The sequence below is a fragment of the Maylandia zebra genome, linkage group LG17 (assembly GCF_041146795.1).
Source record: "Maylandia zebra isolate NMK-2024a linkage group LG17, Mzebra_GT3a, whole genome shotgun sequence".
In the NCBI taxonomy this organism is placed as follows: Eukaryota; Metazoa; Chordata; class Actinopteri; order Cichliformes; family Cichlidae; genus Maylandia; species Maylandia zebra.
Window position 1 is genome coordinate 25,793,962 of NC_135183.1, and position 26,699 is coordinate 25,820,660.

The 26,699-nt window shown below is 40.9% G+C and overlaps 1 protein-coding gene across 12 annotated transcripts in view; it reads left to right on the top strand.

The window, feature by feature from the left end:
- Window positions 1-26,699, top strand: part of magi2a (membrane associated guanylate kinase, WW and PDZ domain containing 2a) — a 273,490-nt gene that overhangs the window by 211,657 nt on the left and 35,134 nt on the right. For 8 of the 12 annotated variants that reach the window (XM_004548382.3, XM_012918390.3, XM_012918391.3 and 5 more), the window contains 5 exons: window positions 5,597-5,654; window positions 6,763-6,881; window positions 8,606-8,902; window positions 9,754-9,936; window positions 20,707-21,387. In XM_004548382.3, coding sequence (XP_004548439.1) covers window positions 5,597-5,654; window positions 6,763-6,881; window positions 8,606-8,902; window positions 9,754-9,936; window positions 20,707-21,387 — 1,338 coding nt within the window. The remainder of the gene's footprint in view (window positions 1-5,596; window positions 5,655-6,762; window positions 6,882-8,605; window positions 8,903-9,753; window positions 9,937-20,706; window positions 21,388-26,699) is intronic. The other 4 variants (XM_012918393.3, XM_004548383.3, XM_012918396.4 and 1 more) reach the window with 1 other exon arrangement.

A 26,699-nucleotide genomic window follows, 5' to 3' on the forward strand; every position in this document is an offset into this window, starting at 1 on the left:
TACAACCCCAATTCCAAAAAAAAGTCGGGAAGTTGTGCAAAATCTAAAATAAAAACTGAACACATTGATTTGCAACTCTCAATATTTTATTCACAATAAAACACAGAAAACATGTCACATTTTTAAACTGAGAAAATGTAGAAGTTTAATAATAAATTTGGTTATTTTGAATGCCTCACTAGTTGGTTACTTGGCACTAAAAAGAAAAAGCTAAAGAAATCTTTTGCAGCTGATTACAATAATTGGCAACATGACTGGGTACAAAAGGAGGATCTTAGAGGCAGAGGTTCACCGATCAGCAAAAAGCTGTATCTACAAATTCAGAAAAATGTTCCTCAAGAGAAAATTGTGAAGAGTTTGAATATCTCATAATATACAGTACATAATTTCATCAAAAGACTCGAGATTCAAGACTCTAGAGAAATCTGTGTCCAAGGGCAAGACAGAAAATCAATGTTGGATGCCTGTTTTCATCTGTCCCTCAGTGGCACTGCATTATTCTGCATGATTTTATTGCTACATGGGCTCAGGACTACTTCCAGAAATCACTGTCTGTGAAGACAGTTAACCATGCCATCCACAAATGCAGGTTAAATCTCTGCCATGCAAAGAAGAAGCCATATGAGAGCATGATCCAAAAACGTCACCATCTTCTCTGAGCCAAAGCTCATTTAGAGGGGATGGAGGCAAAGTGGAAAACTGCTCCATGGTCAGACAAATCAAAATTTAAAATTCTTTCTGGAAAACATGGACAGCAATAAAGAGGAAAAGGACCATTTAGCTCGTTATCTGCGCTCAGTTAAAAAGCCTCCGCCCCGACGTCTAGCAGCTTGCACATCTAGAAAGGCACCATCAGTGCTGAGTGATACACTATAGTGCCAAAAGTATTCACTCAGCCGTCCAAATCATTGAATTCAGGTGAATCACTTCCACAGGTGTATAAAATCAAGCAGCTAGTCATGCAGACTGCTTCTACAAACGTTTGTGAAAGAATGGGTCGCTCTCTGGAGGTCAGTGAATTCCAACAAGTCATGAAATTTGCTTTTAGTGGTTTTTCTCAACAGCAGTAAACATCGGCATCAGATTCAAATAGTGCTAATTTTTTCTTAACCCTTTATTGCTAAGTGTTTCTCATTTTTTTTATGTTATTGTGAGGTTTTTTGAGACCTTTACGTCATTACTGGGATTTTTCTTTCCTGAAAAAAATAATTCATGTAAATTAATAAATTAATGTAGCAAATGTAGCAAAAATATACAAATGTATGTAAAATAATATTTCTTTTTTTTTTTGAAGTTTCTCAGAAGGTTCAATTAAAAAAATTGCATTTTCTGGCAATTATTTTGTAGTTCAGGCTTTACAGGGTTAAACTGTTTAAACATTTGATTTGTCACTTTCATAGTTTGGGTAAAATATTTCTTTAGGAGATATTTACTTTCTATTTATATTTTCTGTGCTTTGTAGCTATCTCGTTTCCAGTGACTCCATTATTTTACTACTTGTGTATTTTTACCCTCAGACTTTAGTGCTATGTTGCTGTGTTGCCAGATTTTAGTGTTTGAGAACCGTTGTCAGAAATGAGTCAAAAGAATAATAATAAGAGCCAAGTTTTAATAAAATCAAACTATCCTTAACAGAGAATCAATTTGTCTTCTTCTTGTTATTGAAGCCAGGGACTGTTTTTGTTTCTGTAAATATTCTGTGGACGTTTTAATAGAAAAGCTTTTCATTAGAAGAGTGCTGGGATGCATGACTGAGTCCTTTGATCTCCTGTGTGTGTGTGTGTGTGTGTGTGTGTGTGTGTGTGTGTGTGTGTGTGTGTGTGTGTGTGTGTGTGTGTGTGTGTGTAAAATAACTAAAGGGGTTATACCTCTGAACATGAGTGTAAAGTAAGTAATATAATTTGTATGTACTTTGTATACAGGTGTGTAGAACTTAGCAAAGGTCTAGTTAAAAAAACAAAAACATTAACTCTATGAAATGTTGCTGTTCACAGAAGGAATTCCCATGGGCTGTCAACCTGCTCACAGCACTGCTGTATCACTCACAACCGTGTGCGCGTGCGCGTGCAGGAAAAAATAGTGCATCTTATGAAACTTTAATCATTTGTTTGGAGGAGATGGGGGCATGGGTACAGAGAGGCATATGGCACGTACACTCCTTAGCATTGGTGCAATAGTGCTGTCTGCTACAGAGGAGCAGTATGCACTCAATCGAGTCTGCTAACTAGGTCAAGGGGTGATATTTAACACACTGAACAGAGTGACCATAGATTGTATCATATCTTTGGTGAATCCCTGTTTATGTGTCTTTGTCACAAGCTGCAGTCGGGCCTACAACAAGCTGCAAAGTCCAGGAGAGCCTGAGGTGCTTTAGTTCTCCCTCTGGTTGCCTCCCTTTCTGATTAGGAAGCATTTTCTCTGCTGTTATCTCTGCTCTCATCCTGATTAACTTTGCATTGTCACTAATCAAAGCTGGTCTGAATCTAAGCCGAGCAGGACCGGAACACACTGTCCCCGAGCTCCACGCTAGATTCAGCTTAGATTCTATTTCAGTACGAGCCTCTAACAGTGAGTACCCAAGCTGGTATTCAATGATTACAATATTATGCTAAAATTCTGCAGTCTACATGTGGGAATATGTTTTAAATGCTAATTGCTCATATCCTGGAAAGCAAAGGGGGGAACTCCTTCTAGGCATTTTTTTTAAGAGATGTGTTCTGCCAGTGAGCTGTGGGTATAGAAAAGAGGAGATGGGGCAAAACTTTCAAAGTCCTGTCCGGTATGACCGATAACTGTCAGAGCTGGAAGGAAGATCTCCTTTGATCACTGCAGCGTGTTCTGCAGCACATCTCACGTATAGAAAGAGGCCAAGGTGCACTCACTCTGTTCAAAAGTTATACACCACTTTGTGTAAAAAAGTAAAGCTCTCAGTCTGACCAGGTAGTCAATGCCAGCTGTTACAACTGCTTTTTTAGGCATTGCCAAAATCTTGTTTTGACATTTATGGATCATTTATCAATTCTAGAAGATTAATCACAAAGGGGATTTTCAGATTGTTCTTTCCTGCGAGGTTACATTTGTTGCTTTGAGTGATATTCCCAAACATGTATTGCATGGATTTCCTCTCGTTATAAAAAGTTATACACATTATACTTTTCATTTAGAAGTGTTAGATGAAGGTTTTCGTTTGTCAGCGCAACGAGGTCCTCCAAATCGTAGCGTTTCAATTTAATTTTGCTCGTTAACTCATAATGTTCTCATTTAATTAGGTTTTTCTGTGGTAAATCCATCCAATGTTGTTCTGTGGAGGGTTTGGTGGGCATGACTCACATCTGTTGTTTTGGCCTCTGTGGCAGTTTGAGAGTTCAGGTGATTTGGGTTTTGTTTTTTTTAGAAATGGAGATACATTTTAGGTTCAGTTGAAATTAGCTTCCTGCAAATATCATCCCAGAATACATATCATTAAATATATTTGCATATATTTTATGTGCTGTTAACTCATAGTCTGTGTTTTATGTATAGACTGTATATAAAATATGAACAACGCTACAGTGACTTACGCCACCTGGTTTGTGAACTTACATTTTGATGCTTTGACTTTATCTTAATGGTCTTGATGGAGCCATTTGCCACCCTGAGATGATGGAGTTCTTAATTATCAAGCAAGCTTGGCTATCCAGGTTCATCTGTAGACTGCGAAGTTTCATCACACAGACATACATATCTGCTAATTAGATTAAGTAACGGACTAACAAAATGCTGGAATCTCCTTCACTTAAACTGGGCTGTAAATTAACACATATTACCACAAAGCTCCAGTACACCATAATAATAACAGGAAGGGAAATACAGGAATATTATCTATGGAGACCAAAGGTATTTCATTATACCTGACTTAAACACGTTTCTGTCTTTTACACAGGCATAGAGGCTCTGTTATAGGCACTGAGGCAGGTATTTCTTGGGCCCTTGCCTGCTTTCATACTGGACGGGCCACAGGCTAACACATAGGAAAAAAGCAACCATTCACACTCAAATTCACACCTACGGGCGGTTTAAAATCGTCCATTAGCTTAACCCCATGCATATCTTTGGACTCTGAGGGGAAGCGGAAGTACCACCAGAGTAGTAGAGCAAAGTCCTGCTGACCTGGGGGGAACATGCAAACTCCATACAGAGAGACTGCTGCGAGGCAACAGTGCTAACCACCGCACCACTGTGCTGCCCTATCATACAGCAGCAATCAATAATATCAATAGCATCATCCCCACGTTTGATTAGCACCATGGACAGCAACTGCAGTTAGAGATTGGGGAATGGACACATTTAGTCAAGCTTACCAGGCTACATTAACAGAAAGACAACTGTAATGTCTGCAAGCATGGAAGAAAACAGAGAAGCCCATTAACAACAGGTCCTCAGACTGACGAGCTAATCTGTTTATAGAATTCATGATTCAACAATCATTTCTAATGGAGCAGCTTCTACATATATCACACATATATATTACAGTATGAACGCAGCAAGTATGCCTGCCATGTAATCCAGAGATGCTCGTTGGATATTTATGTCAACCGGGCCTCCCCTACCTTCTGAGCCCTTGGGAAAGTTACACCTTTATGGCACATTTATCCTCCCTGCATTGGTCGCTTCGCACGCTGATGATGACATCGTCAAGCAGCCACAATCATTTAAGCTCGCCGTTATGGCGCTTTTGTCCATTTGTAATCTTCTCCAGACTGCTGCAGAAATCTTCCTCCATGAGTTCCGTCTCATCTGGGAATACTTGTGCTTCCCTATGCACGTGTCATATAAATGTCAGTCACAGGGTTTGAATCAATTGTTGTGCCAGCCTCAAGTGGCCACTCATGGAACTGCAGTTTTTTATTAGTTCTGTGCTGGCTGCATTGCTTACACCAAGAGTTTGCTCTTTAATTAATATGTCATTTAGATGCTTATCACAAGTGTTGTATTGTTTGATATGACATTTACAATATCTGTGATGTACTGTTTATTATTGGGAACTTAAGCCAGTCCCTAACTCGTGACATTTGGAGGTGAAATGAGAGTAAAACTTCACTAAAATGTTGAGATATAATACCCTGACAGTTTGTGCTCATTCTAGTTTTATTCTGTTAATTTATGGAAAATGTTCCCATATTTTTAAAGTATATTTACAGCCTGGTGAAGATGCAGGACATAAATATTTTACCGATTTAAATTCAGCCACTAGATCTAACAGCGTTTGGTGCAGTTTTACAACTTTTTTCTGAAAGAAGTTTGCATTTGATGCACGTCAATGTGACAAGTTGCAAAGGAAACATAGCTAGATTTTAATCTTGTGTCTTATTGCCATAAGTTATTTTTTTTATAAAAGATGAAATTTCCAAAATATAGATGAGAAATAATCCTTCCAGTTATCATGCTAATGTACCATCAAATCACTGACGATTACCAAACAGTAAAATGGCACTGTAAACTTAATCTGCCACGGACATTTTTTCATGCAACATCAACATGCTGATGCAAGTTCACTGAATAAACAAGTCCTTCATTATCGCTTCTGTTCTTTTTGTTGTTGTTGTTTTTTTAACAGAGCTTCCGTACGGCTGGGAGAAAATCGATGACCCCATTTACGGCAGCTACTATGTCGAGTAAGTTCAGTACATCTTTAATACATAATGACTTGCTTTTGATTTTCAGCATCACCCGCTGGTGTCGCATTAATCATATTTATTAGGAGCAAACTGGCGATGTAGCCAGAAAAGAGTTACTCTTAATGTCTGCTTGCTGACGGCTCACTGTTTGTTTGCAAGTTTATGTGCTTATCTGTAGCCCTGATCGTGCATCTGAATGCTACAGAGGAACTGCTGCAGTGGCCTGTCCTCTGTATTGAACTGCACGTCCCCTCTCTGTTTCAGGGGTGCCTTTTTTTTCTTATTTTTTGTGGCTGGATGCTTTCCACTCTGGGGCACTGTGATGCTGCTCTATTTTTAGACTGGCAGGGGGAATTCATTTGGCTTGAGTTTGCTTTAAAAAACCTGCAGAGTGACACTTGAATACACTCTGCCTTATATACTGCGCATCCCTCTCGAGATGCTCTTTGTGTCTCCCTTTGTCATCATGTAAATATCATTAAAGAAGCTGCAAGACCTTGAAATTATATAACTATATAAAAATAAAGTTAAGCTGTTTTGTAATTAGGACTGTGATACTGGGGTGTTCATTAAAAGATAAGGAGAGGAGAGAACGTTGGTGTGTGTGTGTGTGTGTGTGTGTGTGTGTGTGTGTGTGTGTGTGTGTGTGTGTGTGTGTGTGTGTGTGTGTGTGTGTGTGTGGTCTTAAATATGGAGAGAAGTATCTAATGATGACTAATTATTTCACACTGGCAAATTACAGCATTTGTAGTCAGTGACTATCTCCCCCCTGTACATGCTAAATTAAGATCAACGTAGGACATTAAAGGAAATCGCTGTTCCATGTGCAGGGTTACTCCCAGTCACTGATTCACATAATTCTGGTTACAAGACGAGTTGAATTACGGAAGAAATCAATCGTTTGTTCTTTTTTACTCAGCAGAACTGTTCTGCGGCTGTTACATAATCTGGGAACTGGCCATTCAATTAATCATCATAGTTATGGCTGCTGTAGTGCTACGTTTGTTAGATCTGATCTTTTCCAAGAAGGGGCTGAGATAGGTGTGCTGGTGTAGTGTGAGATCTAAAATCTCCTCTCTTTTTTTTTCTGGTGTTATCATCTCAGTCATATAAATAGAAGGACCCAGTTTGAGAACCCAGTCCTGGAAGCTAAAAGGAGACTCCAGCAGCAGCAGATGCAAAGCCAGGGCCTGTCCTCGCTGCCCCTTCCCACCATCTACAGAGGTAAGAACGGTCTTTGGCTTTATGGGAAATTATTAGTAGGGTATATATATCCATTTATTAATTACTTGTGTATTAAGAGATTAATATTGCACTATAATTAAGGAACATTTATAAAGATATCTGTTAAAAAACTCCATTCTGTGTTTATTATTGTGCTTCAGAAAGCCTCTCAAGAGCTTTAATGATAAAAGCAGATGCAGGAAAATTCTCTTAATACCTTCAATTACACATGCAAATGCTGGGAAGGTGCTTTAATGAATGTGATTCATTCTAATTGTCAAACTAATGATAAACAACATGAAATAAAATAAATTCAGTATTTGAGCCCTAATTCTTCTAGGTCCACTTGCGTGTTAATTTTTGGAGTCCTTTGCAGGTGTTGTTCAAAGCATCTTTAACAACAAAGTTTTGGGGTTGAGTTTTTAAGTTGATTCTGTTAATGCAATCCCAGACTAAGTCCACCATGTTCAGATCAGAGCTCTGTGAAAGCCAGATCCCCTCTTAGAGCACCCCTTGGAGACTGGAGCAGACTTTTCAGGCAATATATAAAGCTAATATATAAACAGTAATTTATCTAATCAGAACAATCTTTGTGTAAATGTAAATATAACTGACAATGACAGGCTTAAAACACCTGTCAGGAAGTGAAAATTCATGTGTGCTGGACACAAAATACATAAAACCCAGGATCTGAAAAGGGGCGACTCCTTCTGGTTGCATAACCAGTCTAATTTTAAAAAGTCTATAAGGAATTGACCATACTTTTAATTTAATTTATGAACTCGGTAAAGAATTTTTTTGATGAGTTTATAGTCTCGATGGATATATTTAAGTCTTGTTAAAAACAATGTGGAGTTTAATTTGTGAATTATCCTCCCAAATAGATAAATACAGATAATAATAAAGCAGATTATGTTTTAGTATACACTGACCTTAAGACTGATCTTATGTATCACATCCTGTATCAGAAAACAAAGATGTTAATTTCCCAGATATGAATTTCTAGGCTTGAAAATGAAGCAGGGTGGCAACGTAACAAGGTGTTAAGCCCCTCATCCTTGAATATTATGTCCAACAGTGCTGCAATCACTAACACTTTCAAACAACATAAAATTATTTGAATAGATGTAGCAAACTATTTACGCACTGATGCAATTTTATATAGCCATGGCCTTAGAGATACACACAAGGTCATATAATCAGGAAAGCTGCATGTACGAGTAAAAAGCTGTTTGAAAGAAAAAGTAAGAAAAAACATGCATGTTACCAAAAAATAATGTTAATTTTTTTCCCCAAAGGCTTTACTCATAAAGATTATTTTTATAGTGATTGACGGTAGGATATATCAGTCAGTTCACACCTATGCCTCATTAAAACAGTGGGTGGAATGCATTTTGGTCAGACTAATAATACTTATTGCCATATAAACAGACGTCTTCCAAAGAGAACATGTGGGTTTCAGGGTGATTCACTGTTTTGTTTAATGACTGGTTACCTGATTCTGCTCTCTATCAGTTTGTTACAGTAGGATGTGTACTGCTAGAAAAAACTGTCTGGATCCGAGAAGTGGAGGTTTGTTTCTGTAGTGATGTTGTTAGTCGCGACTCTGAGTGAAGAGCCTGTTTCTTTTGTTCAGTCCAGTGAGGCTCTTTTTCCTCCTCTCTACCCACTTCTGCCTCCTCCTTCCTTCTACTCCTTCTTTTCCCTTCAAACTTTGACACCAGTGGAGGATGCCAGCCCCTGTGCCACCCTCCCCAGATCCCCCCACGTCCAGGTCGGCCCGGTGCCCGAGCGCTGCCATAGCCTCAGCGACCTCTCCCGCTCGCCAGCTCTGGGCTGCAGGACTGCTTCGTATACCAAATCCTCCTCTGCCGATGTCTCCCCGCTCCGGCGTGTTCTGACTCGGCGGATGAATATGTGCCCCAATCACAGGCAGAAACAGCGGCCTCTTCACACATCCGCCTGCGCTGTAGTGCTAGAGCAGCCAGTCTGTAGCCCCTACTCCCTGTGGCACTTTGTCAGTAAGTAGGCCAAGAAAGATGCACAGGAGGCTGACTCTTCGCTTGTTTGACGCACTGTAAGCATGGTAACTGGCAGGCAAGCTTGTTCCCTTGAGGTAGTTTTTGTGCAGTGACCATGCCCTGTCACCTGCCCTATCACCTGGGAAGAGCAGGTACAGAGGGGCATCGCTTAGTCTGGACCAGTGACTGCTTACAAAGGATGCAAAGTTGCACGCTAGCCATGTCTCTTTTCCGAGTCAAAAAGATGAGGGACTTGGTTAAGTGTGACTAAGCTTGTTGGCAGAGATCCTCTCATTCCGACTCCAGGCGCTCCTCCATCAGAAAATTTCCCAGCTCTTCCTCCTTCAGAAATCTCCCAGTTCTTCCCTAACCTCCCTGAGCATCTTCTCCTGGAACTGATCCCTGATTGGCAGCATGGCATTTGCTGAATTTTGCTGCTTTCTTTGCAAATTTGGGATGGAACTGAAGAAACTGCACCACTGTGGCTGTCTGCACCTCTTCTGCCCACTGTGTCCCAGCATGGGAGGCGAGGACAGAGTGTCAGTTTAGTGTATTTTAGGTGTGCCAAGAGGGACTTGGATTGCATTGGTGCCCTGCACGGGAGGCAAAACGTTTGACCCACACCTGCATCTTTCAATACCGCCTTTGTCCGAGTGTGCTGTTTTGCTACTGTGGTCATACCCTTCCAGTTTTCCTGTGGCTACACCCGTATCTTATTGAATAAGCTTTGCCCTTGCCCCCCACCCTGTGAGCGCAGCCCCTGCACCAGCTTTTAGGGCCTTTTAGTGATTGCAATAAAACTTATAGGGAAAGACATTTTATTTAATTTTCTTGTTTTTATCCTTTTGTAGAGAAGCCGCTGTTCACGCGGGACCCCACCCAGCTGAAAGGCAGTTTCTTGTCCACATCACTCCAAAAGAGCAACATGGGTTTTGGCTTCACTATCATTGGAGGGGATGAGCCCGATGAATTCCTCCAGGTCAAAAGCGTTATCCCCGATGGGCCCGCCGCAGCAGATGCAAAGATGGCTACAGGTAAGCTTCAGGCGTGACTGACACACAAACTGAGAGAGAGGCTATTTTCACTGAATCACTTTTCTTTACCTGTAGCTAACCAGGAGCTCTCTTGAGGCAGTGTTAAGTACGTAATCTATAGCCGTATTCACACACAGACACCAAACAATGATCTCTGCTCAATAAACTAGAAGCTGAAGGTCACGTAGATAAGTTATCCTTGCAAATTTAAAATAATGGCATTTCTCATGGCTGGCATGCATTTGCACACGATCGCGCTCACAGATTGTTGCAGAGAAGAGCAATTATATGTGGCCTTTCTGCTTGCAGTATCTATTCTATATATCAGCATGCAGTGAAAGAAATGAGGTCAGCCTTTCTTTCAGAGTGCAGCCTAAACAAAGTCAAATAAAAGCTCATTAAAGCAGCACACAGTATAGTATCTATTTCACAGCAGTACTTACCTGAGCTCCCCTTGAGTTTTTTTGTTGTATAGAACTTTGTGCTTGTAATGATATTTCAAAGGGAACGCAGCTAATTGCATGCCAGCTTCAAAAACCTGACATTATGAATGATACAGAATTATACTGCCAGTAAAAGGAGCTCTACCCCAGTCGGCTGCAGTTTTTGCTTCTTGCATGTCAGTGCCGTCCTTTCATATTCTTCCACTTATTTGATTCAGGGTCACAAGACACGCTGAAGCCCATCCCAGCTGTCACAGGGCGAGAGGCAGGGTATGCCACAGATAGGTCACCAGGCTAATGCAGGGCTAGCAGAGAGGGACATACAACCATTCAAACTCACATTCACACCTGATGCTTTATATCCATTTACACTGTTTTGGTTTGAGTTTTATAGATAGAGATATGTACAGTGGGGCAAAAAAGTATTTAGTCAGCCACCGATTGTGCAAGTTCCCCCACCTAAAATGATGACAGAGGTCAGTAATTTGCACCAGAGGTACACTTCAACTGTGAGAGACAGAATGTGAAAAAAAAATCCATGAATCCACATGGTAGGATTTGTAAAGAATTTATTCGTAAATCAGGGTGGAAAATAAGTATTTGGTCAATAATAAAAATACAACTCAATACTTTGTAACATAACCTTTGTTGGCAATAACAGAGGTCAAACGTTTACTATAGGTCTTTACCAGGTTTGCACACACAGTAGCTGGTATTTTGGCCCATTCCTCCATGCAGATCTTCTCGAGAGCAGTGATGTTTTGGGGCTGTCGCCGAGCAACACGGACTTTCAACTCCCGCCACAGATTTTCTATGGGGTTGAGGTCTGGAGACTGGCTAGGCCACTCCAGGACTTTCAAATGCTTCTTACAGAGCCACTCCTTTGTTGCCCGGGCGGTGTGTTTTGGATCATTGTCATGTTGGAAGACCCAGCCTCGTTTCATCTTCAAAGTTCTCACTGATGGAAGGAGGTTTTGGCTCAAAATCTCACGATACATGGCCCCATTCATTCTGTCCTTAACACGGATCAGTCGTCCTGTCCCCTTGGCAGAAAAACAGCCCCATAGCATGATGTTTCCACCCCCATGCTTCACAGTAGGTATGGTGTTCTTGGGATGCAACTCAGTATTCTTCTTCCTCCAAACACGACGAGTTGAGTTTATACCAAAAAGTTCTACTTTGGTTTCATCTGACCACATGACATTCTCCCAATCCTCTGCTGTATCATCCATGTGCTCTCTGGCAAACTTCAGACGGGCCTGGACATGCACTGGCTTCAGCAGCGGAACACGTCTGGCACTGCGGGATTTGATTCCCTGCTGTTGTAGTGTGTTACTGATGGTGACCTTTGTTACTTTGGTCCCAGCTCTCTGCAGGTCATTCACCAGGTCCCCCCGTGTGGTTCTGGGATCTTTGCTCACCATTCTCATGATCATTTTGACCCCACGGGATGAGATCTTGCGTGGAGCCCCAGATCGAGGGAGATTATCAGTGGTCTTGTATGTCTTCCATTTTCTGATGATTGCTCCCACAGTTGATTTTGTCACACCAAGCTGCTTGCCTATTGTAGATTCACTCTTCCCAGTCTGGTGCAGGTCTACAATACTTTTCCTGGTGTCCTTCGAAAGCTCTTTGGTCTTGGCCATGGCGTAGTTTGGAGTCTGACTGTTTGCAGCTGTGGACAGGTGTCTTTTATACAGATGATGAGTTCAAACAGGTGCCATTCATACAGGTAACGAGTGGGGGACAGAAAAGCTTCTTACAGAAGACGTTACAGGTCTGTGAGAGCCAGAGATTTTCCTTGTTTGAGGTGACCAAATACTTATTTTCCACCCTAATTTACGAATAAATTCTTTACAAATCCTACCATGTGAATTCATGGATTTTTTTTCACATTCTGTCTCTCACAGTTGAAGTGTACCTCTGGTGCAAATTACTGACCTCTGTCATCATTTTAAGTGGGGGAACTTGCACAATCGGTGGCTGACTAAATACTTTTTTGCCCCACTGTATGCATGTCATTAAATATAATATTATGACCCGGTTACTCGGGCAGCGCAGTGGTTAGCATTGCTCCCCCTGAGTTAGACTTCACCATCTGGCCGAGGCTTTCTGTGTGGAGTTTGCATGTTCTGCCCATGTTTGCGTGAGTTCTCTCCAGGTACTCTGGCTTCCTCCCAAAGAGATGCAGTTAGTGGGGTTTGGCTAATTTGTGATTATAAATTTCCCTTAGCTGTGAATGTGAGTGCAAATGGTTACTGTCTGGTGGACACCACTACTCGCCCTGTGGTAGCTGGGATAGGCTAGAGCCCCACTCACAAGGACCCTGATAAGGACAAGTGGAAGAGAAGGGATGGACCCAGTTACTCAACAAAAAAAACAAAAAAAAAACACAAACGTGCGTACCTTTTAAGAAAGGGCAGTTTTACTTCTAGAACTAATCAAATGCAAAAATAAAACAACCTGCTCCTCCCGTTCAGCACATGAAAATCCACATCCTCAAAGTGTTCACCTGAAGACAGAGGACAAGTGGAGCAATGGCAGTGTTCAAGTTCACACAAGCCCTCTCCTTTAAGTTACAAAATAAATAAATAGAAAACTGCATGGTTCACAACAAACCACTAATCCAGTTGACTTTCCATTAGATCCACATCCCCTACAGACTTCCAAATAGGGTCCCCAAATCTTTTCAGACATCCTTTGTTTGTCCTTCAGTGTTTATGTTATTCATTCAAGTCTAAAGCTATTGTATTTTAAAAAGAAACTGAGGTTTAATAATTGTGTTGTAATTCTGTTTTCTGGATCCAAGCCAAGTGTTTTGGGGGGGGGTTTGTTGTATTTTGTATTATTTACTTTTTTCCAGAATAACTTGGGTACTTTTACTCGAAACCATCCAAGTACGTCTTCCTCCACTTCTTCACGCAGAAATATGTGGAGCTTCCTCTTCAAGAGTAAATGGCACTGGGTCCACACTCAAACACACTTAAAAGTATTAACCATTTGCATATATTCTTGGCTGGTGCAGCTTGCCAGGCTTGCATTGTCTTAGCTCTCTGTGTGGACATATGCACATGCCCGTGCACCAACTGCAGTTTTGTTCTTTCATTAATCATGAAAGGGACTTTATAAGCCCCACAACGTTGGGCTGTGGCCACAGGGGGGGGTCGCACTGCAGCACACTTACACACACGCACACACACACACAGGCAAACCATCTGTACTGAAAGGTCAAGGGACTAGAAGTAGCCAGCTTGTCATGCTCTCAGTATGCAGTGATGTGTCTGTCTCTATACTCTGCAGCAAATGCAGAGCTTATAGTGGTGATTTATCACACATAAAGCAAGCTGGTCAAGGTGTTTCCTCTGTAGTAATGCTCCTCTCCAAAACACCAATGTTTTAACAGATTTCTGCAGAACACTAGCTCATAATTGTTCTGTTTTCTTTCTTTCTTTTTTTTTTACAAATGTGTTGGTGCAGCAGCCCAGAATAGATCCCTTAGTGACTAATAAAGCTTGTCCTGATAGTTCTACATATAAAGCATTTGGGTTTTGTGTCTTCTCGTCCAATCCTCCTGCTTTGTTTTACAATTCCCATTTCTTTTTTATGTATTCTTTCCCCCAAAATAACTAAAATATCCTTCCCACTTCTCTACTACTGTATCACACATCTTTTCTTCACCACTTCCTCTCGTCAGCTCATATCCTTCTGTACTCCCCCACCCGTTCCCCCAACTTTGCCTCCACAGACTTTGTGTCCTACTTCTTCAGGAACAGTGCTAGCTTGCTAACTCAGAGCTTACACGGAGGAAGCCCAGGCCGGCAGAGGTGTGAAATTCCCAATTTCAGATAACTGATTCCTGCCGGTTTTTCCCTATGACACCTCCTGGCTATCTCTATCTACTGTGTGATTGTGCAGCTTCAAAAACATATGTATGATAGTTACATATATTATATTTATATATCTATATATATTACCTATAAGACCAAATGTACTCTAGATCATTTTTTCCATTAAATTGCTTGATGTGTAGAGAAAATAATTCTTTTTAGCAATAATTGTTTTTTAATGTAAAAAAAAAGCTAAGAGGCTTGGTTTGAATGTAGGAGGCAGAAAGTGTTTAACGTGAAATGAAATGGGTCTGTAGGTGGAGGACAGTCAACCCTTGTTTTACAGTGTGTGGCCTATTTGGATAAGGCTGCCATATTTGCTTAGATGTTTTTTTATTTAAGAAAAAAAAGGTTTATGAAAAACACGAGTCAAAGACGGCAATGAAAAAAAAATCTTAACTAACTACTAAAGCAAGTTTCAAAAGGTTTAGCAACCTGTTGGCCAAAATCCTGCCCATACAGTGATAGATCATTAGATACACCTTGCTAGTACCAGGTTGGACCACCCTTTTTGCCTTCAGAGCTGCATTAGTTCTTTGTGGCATTCATCAAGAGATTTTGGATCGTGTTGACAGGATAGTGTCATACAATTGCTGCAGATTTTTCAGCTGCACATCGAGATGAGAATATCCTGTTCCACCACTTCCCAAAGGTGCTCTATTGGATTGAGACTGTGGAGGAAATTGGGAAATTGGGCTCATCAACCTGAAACCTTTTTGTTCATTTGTATAATTTTGGTGAGTCCTTAGGAATAATAGCCTCGCTTCCCTGTTTTCAGCTGATAGGAGAGGCACCTGATGTGGTCTTCTGCTGATGTATCCCATCTGCCTGTTTATGACCTGTTATATGTTCAGGGATGCTCTTTTGCTTACCTTGGTTGTAACAAGTGGATCCCAGCTGATCAGCAATTTCTAAGCTTGTTTGAATTTCAGTGGGTCATCTTGACCATGTTTGCATGACTAAATGCCCTGTTCTTGAGTTGTTGCATTGTGATTGGTTGATTAGATATGTGAATTAATGAGCAGTTAACCATTTGTACCTTTATTATCATTAAAGGCATTCAGTCAAAATGGCCATAGTGCGCTTAGAATCACGTGTCACCTTACACAGTACAAAAATTATAACTTTAAGCTTACAGTTAGGCTTTTCTCATGTCAAGAAATAATATTTCTCTCTTGCAGTTTCATCCTGATTTTGTGTTATATCTGTTTACAATTAATTTCAATGCCTTCTTGCACGAAAAGTAAGAAAAAAGGGAAAGTACACTACCTCCATAAGATGTTTGATTTCTTTTTATTTGTTTCATCTTTTTTTTGTTTGTTTTTAACATTTAGCCTGACGCACACAGACACTCAGACGACCACAGTCGGTACCACGGCCCACCCTGCTGAGAGTCTTAACTGCTCTGTTATCGTGGCCTCATCTTCTCAGCAGGGCCACAGAGAACTCTCGTTATGTTGACAGACTCTTGAGCACACCATTAGATGGAGATGAATATGTCATAACGAATGTGCAAGGATGGGACAATGAAGATGAAACAGGTGGGAGCGTGGGCCTTGGTCCCACTGAGCGTGGTGTGTACAGATAAGGTCAATGTGATGTGGACTGTTTAAGGGACCTGCAGGAGCTTTTGTAATGGACCGAGAGAACGAGGGCAGTTTTAATTAGTGTGGGCTGCTGTCTGAGCTCTCATTCTTGATGATTCAATTTTTTCCACTCTCGTGCTCGTGGCCATGTTTGTTTATTTGTCCTTGTTTCACCGAAATGGCAAAAATACATCATTTTCTTTGGATCCCCGTGAATAATTTGTTTTATCTGCTGATATTTTGACACTTTTCCCATGGATTTAATTTGTTCTGCTCATGGTGATGGAAAATTGCTCTTTTAGTAAAATGACAGTAGGCTCTTGATGTGTTTAATTAAATAGCAAAAAAGAACAAAAATGAGTTTTGCTCCCTAAAAATGTTAAGTAAATAAATGTTCTTGTCTTTCATTTTTACTGAATGGACATTCCTCTTCTGGGATATAGCTATTCAGTAATAACATTTACCGAATAATAATTCAAATTAAATATACGGAGGTTAAGTTGTGACAGAATATTTGGTTTCAAAGGTTCATTGGTTTCAGACGGATTTACACAGTGCAACTGCTTCTCATTTCACATTTCCTTTTGCAAAGTTGTACTTATTTCAATACAGTAGCTAGCTGTTTTTGTTTTTGTTAGCTTATTTTAAAACTGAAGCTTTGCATCTTGGCTTTTTTTGTCTCATAAACAGTACATAAACATAATTTATATCTTTATACCAACAATATACCAGTTTTCTGTTTGTCTGTGTGTGGGCAAAACATGGCACATATCTTAAGCCGCTAAAGGCTCTTATCTATATCAGATATTATAATGTAATCATGTTACCTGGCAACCACCAAGCAATGAGCTAAAATGACAATTTTTTAAAAATTATTCATTTATGTACCGACAACACCTTATGGATGCAAACTGAGGTTTTAATTTCTCAACAGTAACATTTGATTTATATTCACAAAAGCTTATTTGTACAGAATGTATGGTAACATTATCATGTTGCCTAGCAACCACCTAGCTATGAGCTAAAATGACCTTTTTTTTCTTTTTTTTTTTCTTTTTTTACTTATGCACGTGCAACACTTTATCACCTTATAAAAACACAAACAGGCCAATCAAGGTGTAGCATGGGCTTTTGCTTCAGTAGTAGAAAAAATACATGCGGTACTTTTGGTTTTTCCGTTATTTCCCAAGGGGTCACCACAGTGGGTGGATATACATATTTGATTTGGCATAGATTTTACCCCACATGCCCTTCTGATACATCCCTCCTAATTATCCGGGCCTGGGATGGGCAGTAGGAGTACACAGGCTGTGTCTGTTTCCCCACTCAGTGTCAAACTATGCTAACCGCTACTCCGTGAAGCCACAAGTAGTTGATGAGTAGATCAAATAAAGCAGGTAAAAATTATTTGTAGAGCTATTTTTGCTTTGTTATCATGCCAGCCGTATCGACCTATGATTAGTGCTCACCTGTGCTTTGCGTAACTGTTTTTCTGAGTATATGAGAGTGTGCACTCTCCGTTTTTGAGAATCATTGAGTGTTTTTCATCATTTTAAAGTATAATGAGCCAAAAAGGTTTGGGGACACAGATTCAGAGTAACAGGGGAACTATTGGAGGAGTTGATGAGTCGCTCTTATGCAATTTGTAATAAACAAAATTAATGTCACTTCTATATGGAGATAGGGAAGGCGGTAGAATTTGGCACACATGTGTGAAGTTGAAATCCATCTTTTAGGAATAAAGATTCCTGGTAAAACATGTGATTATATCACAGTTCCTACCCGCCTGTGTCTGTTGATGGTTTATCTGCGTTTCATCTCTGGTTATAAAGAATGAGATACATGTGCGGTTTGAGGGCGCCATGAGGTCACAGCACCATCATTTGTTTTCTGCCAGTGTGCTCAACTATTGATTCTGACACTGATGCTCAAGGCAAATGTCGGCTACGTTTACCCAGATTAATTAAAAAGTCCCTCACGTCACATTGCCCAGAGGTGTGAGCTGGCTCTGTCAATACCAGCAGAGCGTTTAAACTCGAAAAGCTTTTGAGACACAGTTTACAAAGATAGACAGCGTTTCGGTGATATTTTAACTTCCACGTGTGCTGTCACTCAGAGGGGTTAGCTGCTCGGTTGCAGTTCCACAGCCAATCCAGAAAATCAATAAAAAAATTGCCTTGTTTTTGTAAAAATAAATAAATAAAAGTGTAATTGAACCATCTATTAGTGCTGTTCACGTTTTATGAGAATTGGGCAGGGTGGTTAGCAAGGTGAGAGCCAATCACTAAAGCACATGCTTTGCTTATTAATCACAAAAGATCGCTGTTTTTTAACGCCTTCTCTTTACAATGCACACTGACAGTGTCACCCTGCCCTCTCTCCAAAGAGCGTGACAATTATGCCTGCAATTAGAATGTAATTGTTTTCATTATCAACCCAGGTAATGCTGTTTGTCAGACTTTAATGTGGATTGTGCTTCTTAGTCCCACTTGCCCAGAGTTTTGAAAAAGCTGCATGGTTCCTCCACAGTGGAGCAGAAAACACTATATTTAGTAATCTGGTTGAGAAAAAGATAAGCCTGGATGTTAAGAGCTTTTGTGTGGGAACATTTAATTGTTGGCTTGGTTTTTATCTACAGTGCAGTACACTGCAGCAAGCAAATAAAACCACTTGGGACCATAAAAGACAAACATTTTAGCCACTTGTCATATGCACTATTTTATACTTAAAAGGCAGCTGAGACATTATCGGTGGTAATGTTTATCTGTAGAAATGGTTTATAGCTGCAAGCCATCTGAGGAGAGACAGCGCAGATGTAGCGTACAGCTGAGAATGTGAATAGCTGTAGAGAGATGAAGTCTTGATATTAAATCCAGGCCAGCTGCTCTTCCGCATATTTGATATTCTACATAATGATTTCTGGAGTGACACCGTGGTGGGGTCTGTGTAGAGTGTGCCTGCTTGATTCTAAACTTCCTCTCACAGTAAAGGATATCAGGTAATGCTAAACTGGCTCTAGGAGTAAATTGTCTGGTTACCTGTCCATCCAGGGTGTAGCCTTCCTTTCTCTTTTTTACAGCTGGGATAGGCTCAAGCCCTTCCGTGATGATTGCTTTTCCCATATGTATATTATTATCCCACAATATTTCACTGTTATAGCTGTCATTTTTCCTGCTTATAGTGATTTTCTCCACTATGGTAAGCTGTTTCTGTTCTCTTAAATCACCACTGCCTTTGTAGAAGTGTGACAGATTGTTAGCATTGTTAGGACAGTCTATAGTCCCTGTACATTGGCTACAATCAGCTGAATTCAGTACCAGCCAGGGTCCATCAGCTGATGGGTCTGCTGATACTCTTCTGCACATGATATTGATAAATCTATTTTAAACTGCTTATGCTGCCATTGAATGAGAGGAAGCAGTGATTGGAGACTGTGGCGTGATGAAAGTTATTATGATCGTATGCAATGAACTTGCAGTCTTGTTGCCTTTGGTTGCTTTAAAGATGGGCACCAGTTCTACAACCACTCACACTCAGCTGACATCCTCAGGGCAACTTTGGTGCATGGAGGTGGTGATAAAAATGAAAATAAGATACGAGTCTCTCTGTTATCGGTTTGTGATTGAATGGGTTCAAATTGGCAATTACATGCAATTTGTTTGCAATAATGCAGTGAGTAACTGTGATAGATGGGCAAATATCACAAATCTGTTGCCATCTACATCTACAGAGGTTAACCAGAAAATGACATTAACTGATTGCATTCAAAGTCCGCACAAAGCCTGATTTGAAACAAAAGTTACTTCGCCAAGGGTAGTTGTTGCAGGACTGCGAATTACCTGCGAAATGACACAGGCGCTTAGCAACAATGCTTTTACAGAAATATTACCAGAATGCAAACAGTTGGCAGCCAGTCGAGTGCCCTCTACCAAAGAGACACAGATGAACTGGGCTCATTGATGTAGTCTACACTCGGATTGATCTGCATTTATAAATTAGACACTTGTTATTTGCAAACTTTTGCCAGTCTTTCTGAGAGTGGTTGCTGTCAGCCTGAGTTGGAGCGCAATTGTATGGAAATAGGTTGCCTTCAATTGCCATCACATTGCAACTGAAGGCAGTTGCTCAGCTGTTTGCCACAACTGCTTGCCAAATGTGAAAAAAATCCAGTGCAATCAGCAGGCAGCCACCAATTTATCCTATTTGAAAAGAGATTGCATCCTTTCTTTACTCTGGTGTGACTGAGCCATTAGCCCATATACAGTTGCTGGTACCCCTGCAAACTACCTCCACCCCAACACCTGCTTTTTCCTGCTGTTTCTGTTATGTCATAATCAGTACATCACGTTTGATGTCACTGACGCCTGTTCTGTGCTGGGGGTCTTTTATTGCTCTGCAGTGAGACAACTAGGACCCAGAACACTGCTGTCAAATTTCTGCAGACTGAATAAGTCTTCTTTTAAATGAAGTGGTTTTAACTGAAATTCCATTGACCAAGGTTATGATGAAGAGCTGTATTTTTAAATTTGAATTTTAATATTTAATATTTTTTCTTTGTGATTTCTTTTTCTTTCTTTTTTTTAAGAAAAGCACTTAATACTTAATACACTCTTTAACTTTGCCCAATTAGATTTATGGCAATTTTGTTCAGTTCAGGGTCATTTTGTTTTAATTGTAATTTGATGTGCCATTAAAGTACAATATAAAATTAAAAAGAGCCTGAACGTGGCTTCTGTTTATTACAATTCTTGAGATTAATCGCCTTTAGCCACCCACATCTGTGCCCATTATTTCTAATGTTCCAGCTCCATTATGCCTAACCACTATATTTTTGTCCATGCTTTTTCTCTGCAGGTGATGTTATTGTCTACATCAACGATGTGTGCGTCCTGGGTACCACCCATGCTGATGTGGTGAAACTCTTCCAGTCTGTACCTATTGGCCAAAGCGTGACTCTCGTATTATGTCGCGGTTATCCTTTGCCGTATGAGCCAGAGGAAGCTGCCAACACCAACAACAACACCACCACCATCATCTCCCCACTGGGCATCATGGAGCAGCGGCCCATTATGGTGAACGGCAGGACGGGCTACGATAACTACCTAGATTATCTCACCCGCACGGCACGCTTTGTTACAGACCCCAGTCAGGACCCGGTCAGCGCCCAGCAGCAGCTGCTCACTGGTCACCCAGCGGACACCCACTTAGATGGCTCGCTTCCTCCCACCACGGGTACTACGCCACCAGACAGCGTCTCTATGGCATCATCGGGCGCGACCCAGGGAGAGCTACTAACCCTGACCATGGTGAAGGGCGTGGATGGGTTTGGCTTCACGATTGCAGACAGCGCCACAGGTCAGCGTGTTAAACAAGTCCTGGAGCCTCAGGGCTGCCCGGGCCTGTGCGAGGGCGACTTAATTGTGGAGATTAACAAGCAGCCCGTGCAGGGATTCGGTCACACACAGGTGGTGGAGCTGCTCAAGGAGTGCCCTGTGGGAGCTGAGACCTGCCTCTTGGTTCAGAGAGGTGGAACAGGTGAGAAGGTGTTAAAGGTAGTGTTGCTGGCTTTGGAGAAGAGCTTGAATCTCTGTCCTTCTTCCTGTCTGCTTGTTCATTTCTGTCGTCTTTTGCTGGTGTGTTTGCATGTGCGGTTTAGTCCAGTGACAGCAGAAATCTGTGCTACAGTCCCTCAGTGCACAGCAATGACTTACTGATCTTCAGCTGCTCTCAGATGTCCTGCTAAGTCCGCTTTACTGTTCGCTGTTCCTTGCTCCTCATTGACAGCAGATTCCACTCCAGCTATACTAGGGGTCCCCTAGTATAGTCTGATTGCGTCTGAAAGCGTAAGCTTTTTCTGTGTTATTTTCAAGCCCACTTTCTGATTTTCTTTTTCTTTTCTTTTTTTCATTTTCACATGTATAGTGAATTTTACCTTTTCTACAAGATCCAAATAAAAGCCCGCAAATCAAAGCATGTCAAAACTGGCACAGTTTTTCCTTGAAACACTGGTAAATGGCTCTGAAGTGCTTTCAACTCTGTGTTTTTCAGAATGGGAGGCCCTCTCACACTCTCTGACAATCATAATTATGCACTGCACTTTGTCATGAGTCACACACAGGGCTGTTATTTGCCGAATCTACGTGTAGCTGAGTGTGTGTGCGGACTGATGGAGGACATTGAGTGTTAAGTGTGTACAAACGTCCGTATTCTTCTAGAAGGCCAGAAACCTTTATATTTCTGTCTTTTAATGGCAATGTCTATGAGAGAGTTGCTGTCTTGTCTTTGGGAAATATACATATGACTCAAATGACAGAGCATAAGTTGTGTGTAAGCTTCCTGTGATCTGCCTACAAACTGAGATTGCCTTCTTATTGAATTGTGGCGGCGGTGCATCTGTCAGCGATGACTCAGCCGAAGCACCGACGTTGAAGATTAAAACGTTAGAGAGTTTAATTAAATCTAGAAACGGCAACAGTGGCTCTTCATCAACCAAGCAGATAGGATCTGTCTCTGGAACCTTATTGTTAAATGTTGTTAAATGACTCCTCTCTTTGCGTTTACCTGTCCTTGATTTATCTTGGCATCCTCTAAGTGATGATGCATGAACTTTAGCACGCTCTCATTTGCAGAGCGGGCTGGAATCTGAGCCAACTCGTTTGGAAAACTGACACTGCTGTTTCTTTTTGTGTGCAACCAATTTGTAGTTCCGTGTTTTGCCTCTTTGTGTAGTGTAATGTCGCATACCAATCATAATGCCAACCGCCTGGGTGCCACAGACACCACTGAGACTCACGCGCAAAGGTCAGCAGCGGCCACTGAATAGATTTATTCCCATTTATTTCTTTATTAGGCTGCCCATGTCTCTGCTAGTGAGCAGGGAGCCAGCAAACAGGGGGGGGAATAGAGGGATGAAATGAGGTATTATCATGGGAAGATAATGTTTTGGGTTTTTGGGGGGGAAGGGGTTTGTAATCCAAAAAATCTACAAAAAACAGCATCACAAAAAAAATCTGAAATCTGGTTGTGTTATGTTAGCGCCAGTAAACTGCAATACATCAGGGCGTAGTGTCGCATCCGATGGCGTTGATTGCCTGTGACATGACAAGTTGCAAATGCGAAAGGTGGAACAAATGTCAGGGCCACCCAGCTTGCTGTTACTGCAGCACAACTACATACGGCACAAATTTGTGTCAAAGTGAGTAAAGTTAAGAAAATGTACCAGTGGGGTGGAGTTTTTAGACATCGTGCATCTCCTGAGAGTATTTTTGGGATTTAAGCAGGAAAATTCTGCCAGACTTTAAGCTTGTTAAGATCAAAGTACACACTCTTCTGAGAGTAAATGATCACAATAAACTATTTTCAGTTTTGTTAGAAGTCTTTGTTGGTAGAAATTAACATGAGAAATGGGGTTAAAGTAGAAACCTATAGATGGTGAAAAATTTGAAAATGCTTAAACCTTTGACACACACCCCCACCACCACCACCACCTATAAAGAGTGGGCAGTGGCTCTGTTGTGCTCCAGGGGGCATTTTGCTGGATAGTTGGTCACTGCACATTAAAACAGTTGTTCTGGGTGATCATCCCATCTTCAGGGATTACAAGGGGATCATTTCTTTTGTGTCCCTCCAAAGGTTCTATGGTGAATATACCTGTGGTTGAAATGGGACTTTAACATGGGCCTTCATTTCTCTTTCGACTGAATAAAGTCTGAATAAAGAAGTTGAATTTTTTTCCTATCGAATCCCATATTTAGGATATAGGAGCTGCGTAGGTTTGAGGGAAAGAGACAGGATTGTGAGATCAAACGCAGAGCAAGACATGGCTGCAGCTTCTCCTTCCATGCTTAAATCATTACCATTTCTGACTACGATGTCTGATCCTCTGGGGTTGTGAAAGGAATACTTTGCTTATCAAGCTTGTTCACAGTGTTACATGTTTGTTCCTGTTAAGGAAAAGGATGCACTGAACTGCAGAGTAGCAACTGACTACAATGTTGCCAATTTCTGCAAATAAGTAATTGTGATTTCTATTCTTCTCATCCGTAAACTCTCTCCACACTCTTTCACGTGATTCTTGGGTAGATGGTAGAAGAGGTTTGTCATGTTTGGGGCACGAAACAAGCGATAGCGTATAATATGAAACAATAGGCGTTTTAATTTTGTCATCCAATATATTTCATCATATCGCACAGCTCCATTTTTTGACACACAATTTTCACTGACAGAAACAAGATTTGATCAAGAATTACCAAAGTTTCTGTCCATAAAACTGAAATAATCCATGTGCACCACACCTCAGTGTAGTCCACAGTGTTCAGGTTGAAGGTGGCACATCAGGTGAGGAGTCCTTTCAGGAGCATGATCAACAGTGTTTATATTAGGCTTCAGTCACACAAGCCTGTAGATCATTGGGCGATGCCAACACTCCCCAACTACTACTAGGTGGATGTGAAACTGAGCAGTATGATGTAAAGCAGAGATTGAGAGATTCAAGGTAAAAGTTGCGCATTCTGAAACATGTTGGATTTAGCTGCAAAGGGTCTGTTTCCTGTTTCCGTCAGGCCTGGGTGACTGCGATCTTACTTCTCACATAAGGGAACAGCAAAATTGTATATCTCAGTTAAAAGGTTTTATCTTTTATGGAAAGATTAGATAGCACCAATCTTAACTAACAAATACAACATTTAACAACAAGTTGGATGGCTTTCAATTTTTAGTTTTGATGATGGAACTACCACTTTGTTTCAGGGCAGGGAACAATTGCTTTGACTGCTGTGGCCTTAAAATAAATAAATATTATTTTTTTTAAAAAACGGGGCAAAATTTAATTGCACATTCACTTGGAGAAGAACAAGCTGGATAAGCTGCACGAATACGAGCTGAAATTGTCTCCACCCAAGCACAAAAAAATAATCTGTTCATCCAGTGCTTGAATTCACACACAGCAACACAGAGAGAGGAAGACTGGGGTCTCTGGTGAATTTTGATAAGAGATCAAATAATTTCTAATGATGTTAATGTTTACCCATCTTTCTAGATTTGCTGAAAGCCAACTGTGAGTTGATAAAAAATTTTTAAAAATCCTACACGTGGGAGGTAAAAAAAAAAAAAAAAGATAAATGCCAAAAGGTGCACACACAGTCAACCATCTGAAACGCATTAGGCTACATTTGTTCACCATAAAAAAGATCTCTTTAATTTTACAGTGAGAGGCTAACATTAGCCCTTCAGTTATTTAAACGAGACAACGATAGCACTAGAAATGATGTGTTATGGTTCAAAAATATTGGAGATGGACACCAGAGGAAAAACCCACAATAACAACACTGGTCCGGTCGGGTTGAGTCAAACGATGATTTAATGATCACACACGTGGGAGATGGACACTGTATGCAGACGGTCTCAGATCTCGTCTCAAAAAACACATCACCATAGTTTTATGAAATCAGGGTATTAGAACGCCCCCTCATGCGTAGTGACAGGTGTAATACAATCAACGTTGACAATTTTATTTAACACAAAGAATAACATTGTCTCCTTCCCGAGGGCAGACGCTGACTGCCCCCGTCTCCTGGAACCGTCTGTACCCTGCTAAGACACAACATGGCAGCTACAAGGACTCTTTCATTTACTCAGACCATCAGTGTGTATTGCTCTAAATCAAGTATATAATATTAAATGAATATTGCTGGATCAGCTACTTCTACTTAAAACATATTAAAACATGACTAAGCACAAAATCACCAAGAATGACATCTTATAAGTGCTGTGTAAGCGCGTGCGGCCTTCCAAGCTCAAAGCCTTTGCCCTCCATAGATCAGCCAGACTCGCGCTGGCTGTAGCTTTTAACCTTTAATTACCTTGAGCACAACTCTAGAATGAGCAACAAACTGCAATGTGTATGGAATGATCATGGTTACATCTGCAATGGAAAATCATGTTATTATTCTGGTACCTGTAAGAAAAAATCAAACTAAAGTTATCACCATCACTGTAATGCAAAGAATAATGTAAGATCAAAAACTTCAATTTATGCTTAATGCAAAGCTGGTTATATACTTCTAATGAACTAATAATGGCATATTAAAATATTAAATGATAATGAGAAAAACATCCCCTCCTTATTCTACAGATGGTAGAGTGTGCAAATGTTTTGGCCCTTTATAAAAATGTATCCTCATATCATGAAGGAGCCTGCCAGCTTCACATCAAAGCTACAGCAGAAAACCGATTCTATCCACTTCTATTGAATCAATTGTTTCATGTTGGTCTTGTGTTTTAAAAAAAAATCAGCCTCATTGCAGTTGTGTGCAAAACAAAATCATTTCTAGGTACACGGTTGAATATGCATCATATTAAAGCAGAATTTATTCAAACACGCTCGTGCAGTCACTGAGTAATCACTCCATCCCATTAAAAGCCAAATAGGAGCGCTTGATTTGTTTAAGAGGCAACCGAGGTCAGTGACTCTACTCCTCCCACAGACAGGAAAGGGATTCAAAGCACAATATAGAGTTCAGTGGTCTAAGTTTGATGGCAATAAGGCTCCCATCGCATTTTCTACTTGATATAATCTCAGCATTTCGCCCTTCATGCACAATACCCCCTGGCTCCCTCCCTGTGCCGATAGGAATGGATATTGATCCCTGGCGGGCACCGCCTCAGCTTTGGAACCGGTGGGGACAGAGCTGCAAGTGTGAACATGGCAGACAGACTGTGGCTTACTGGCAGAGAGCCGAACTCATCGCTCTCTTGCTCTTTCCTCCCCTTCTCTTTCTCTCTTTTGTTTCCAACTATTCCATCTTGAACACACACAGCCAATGAATCACTGTCTAGTTACACACTGA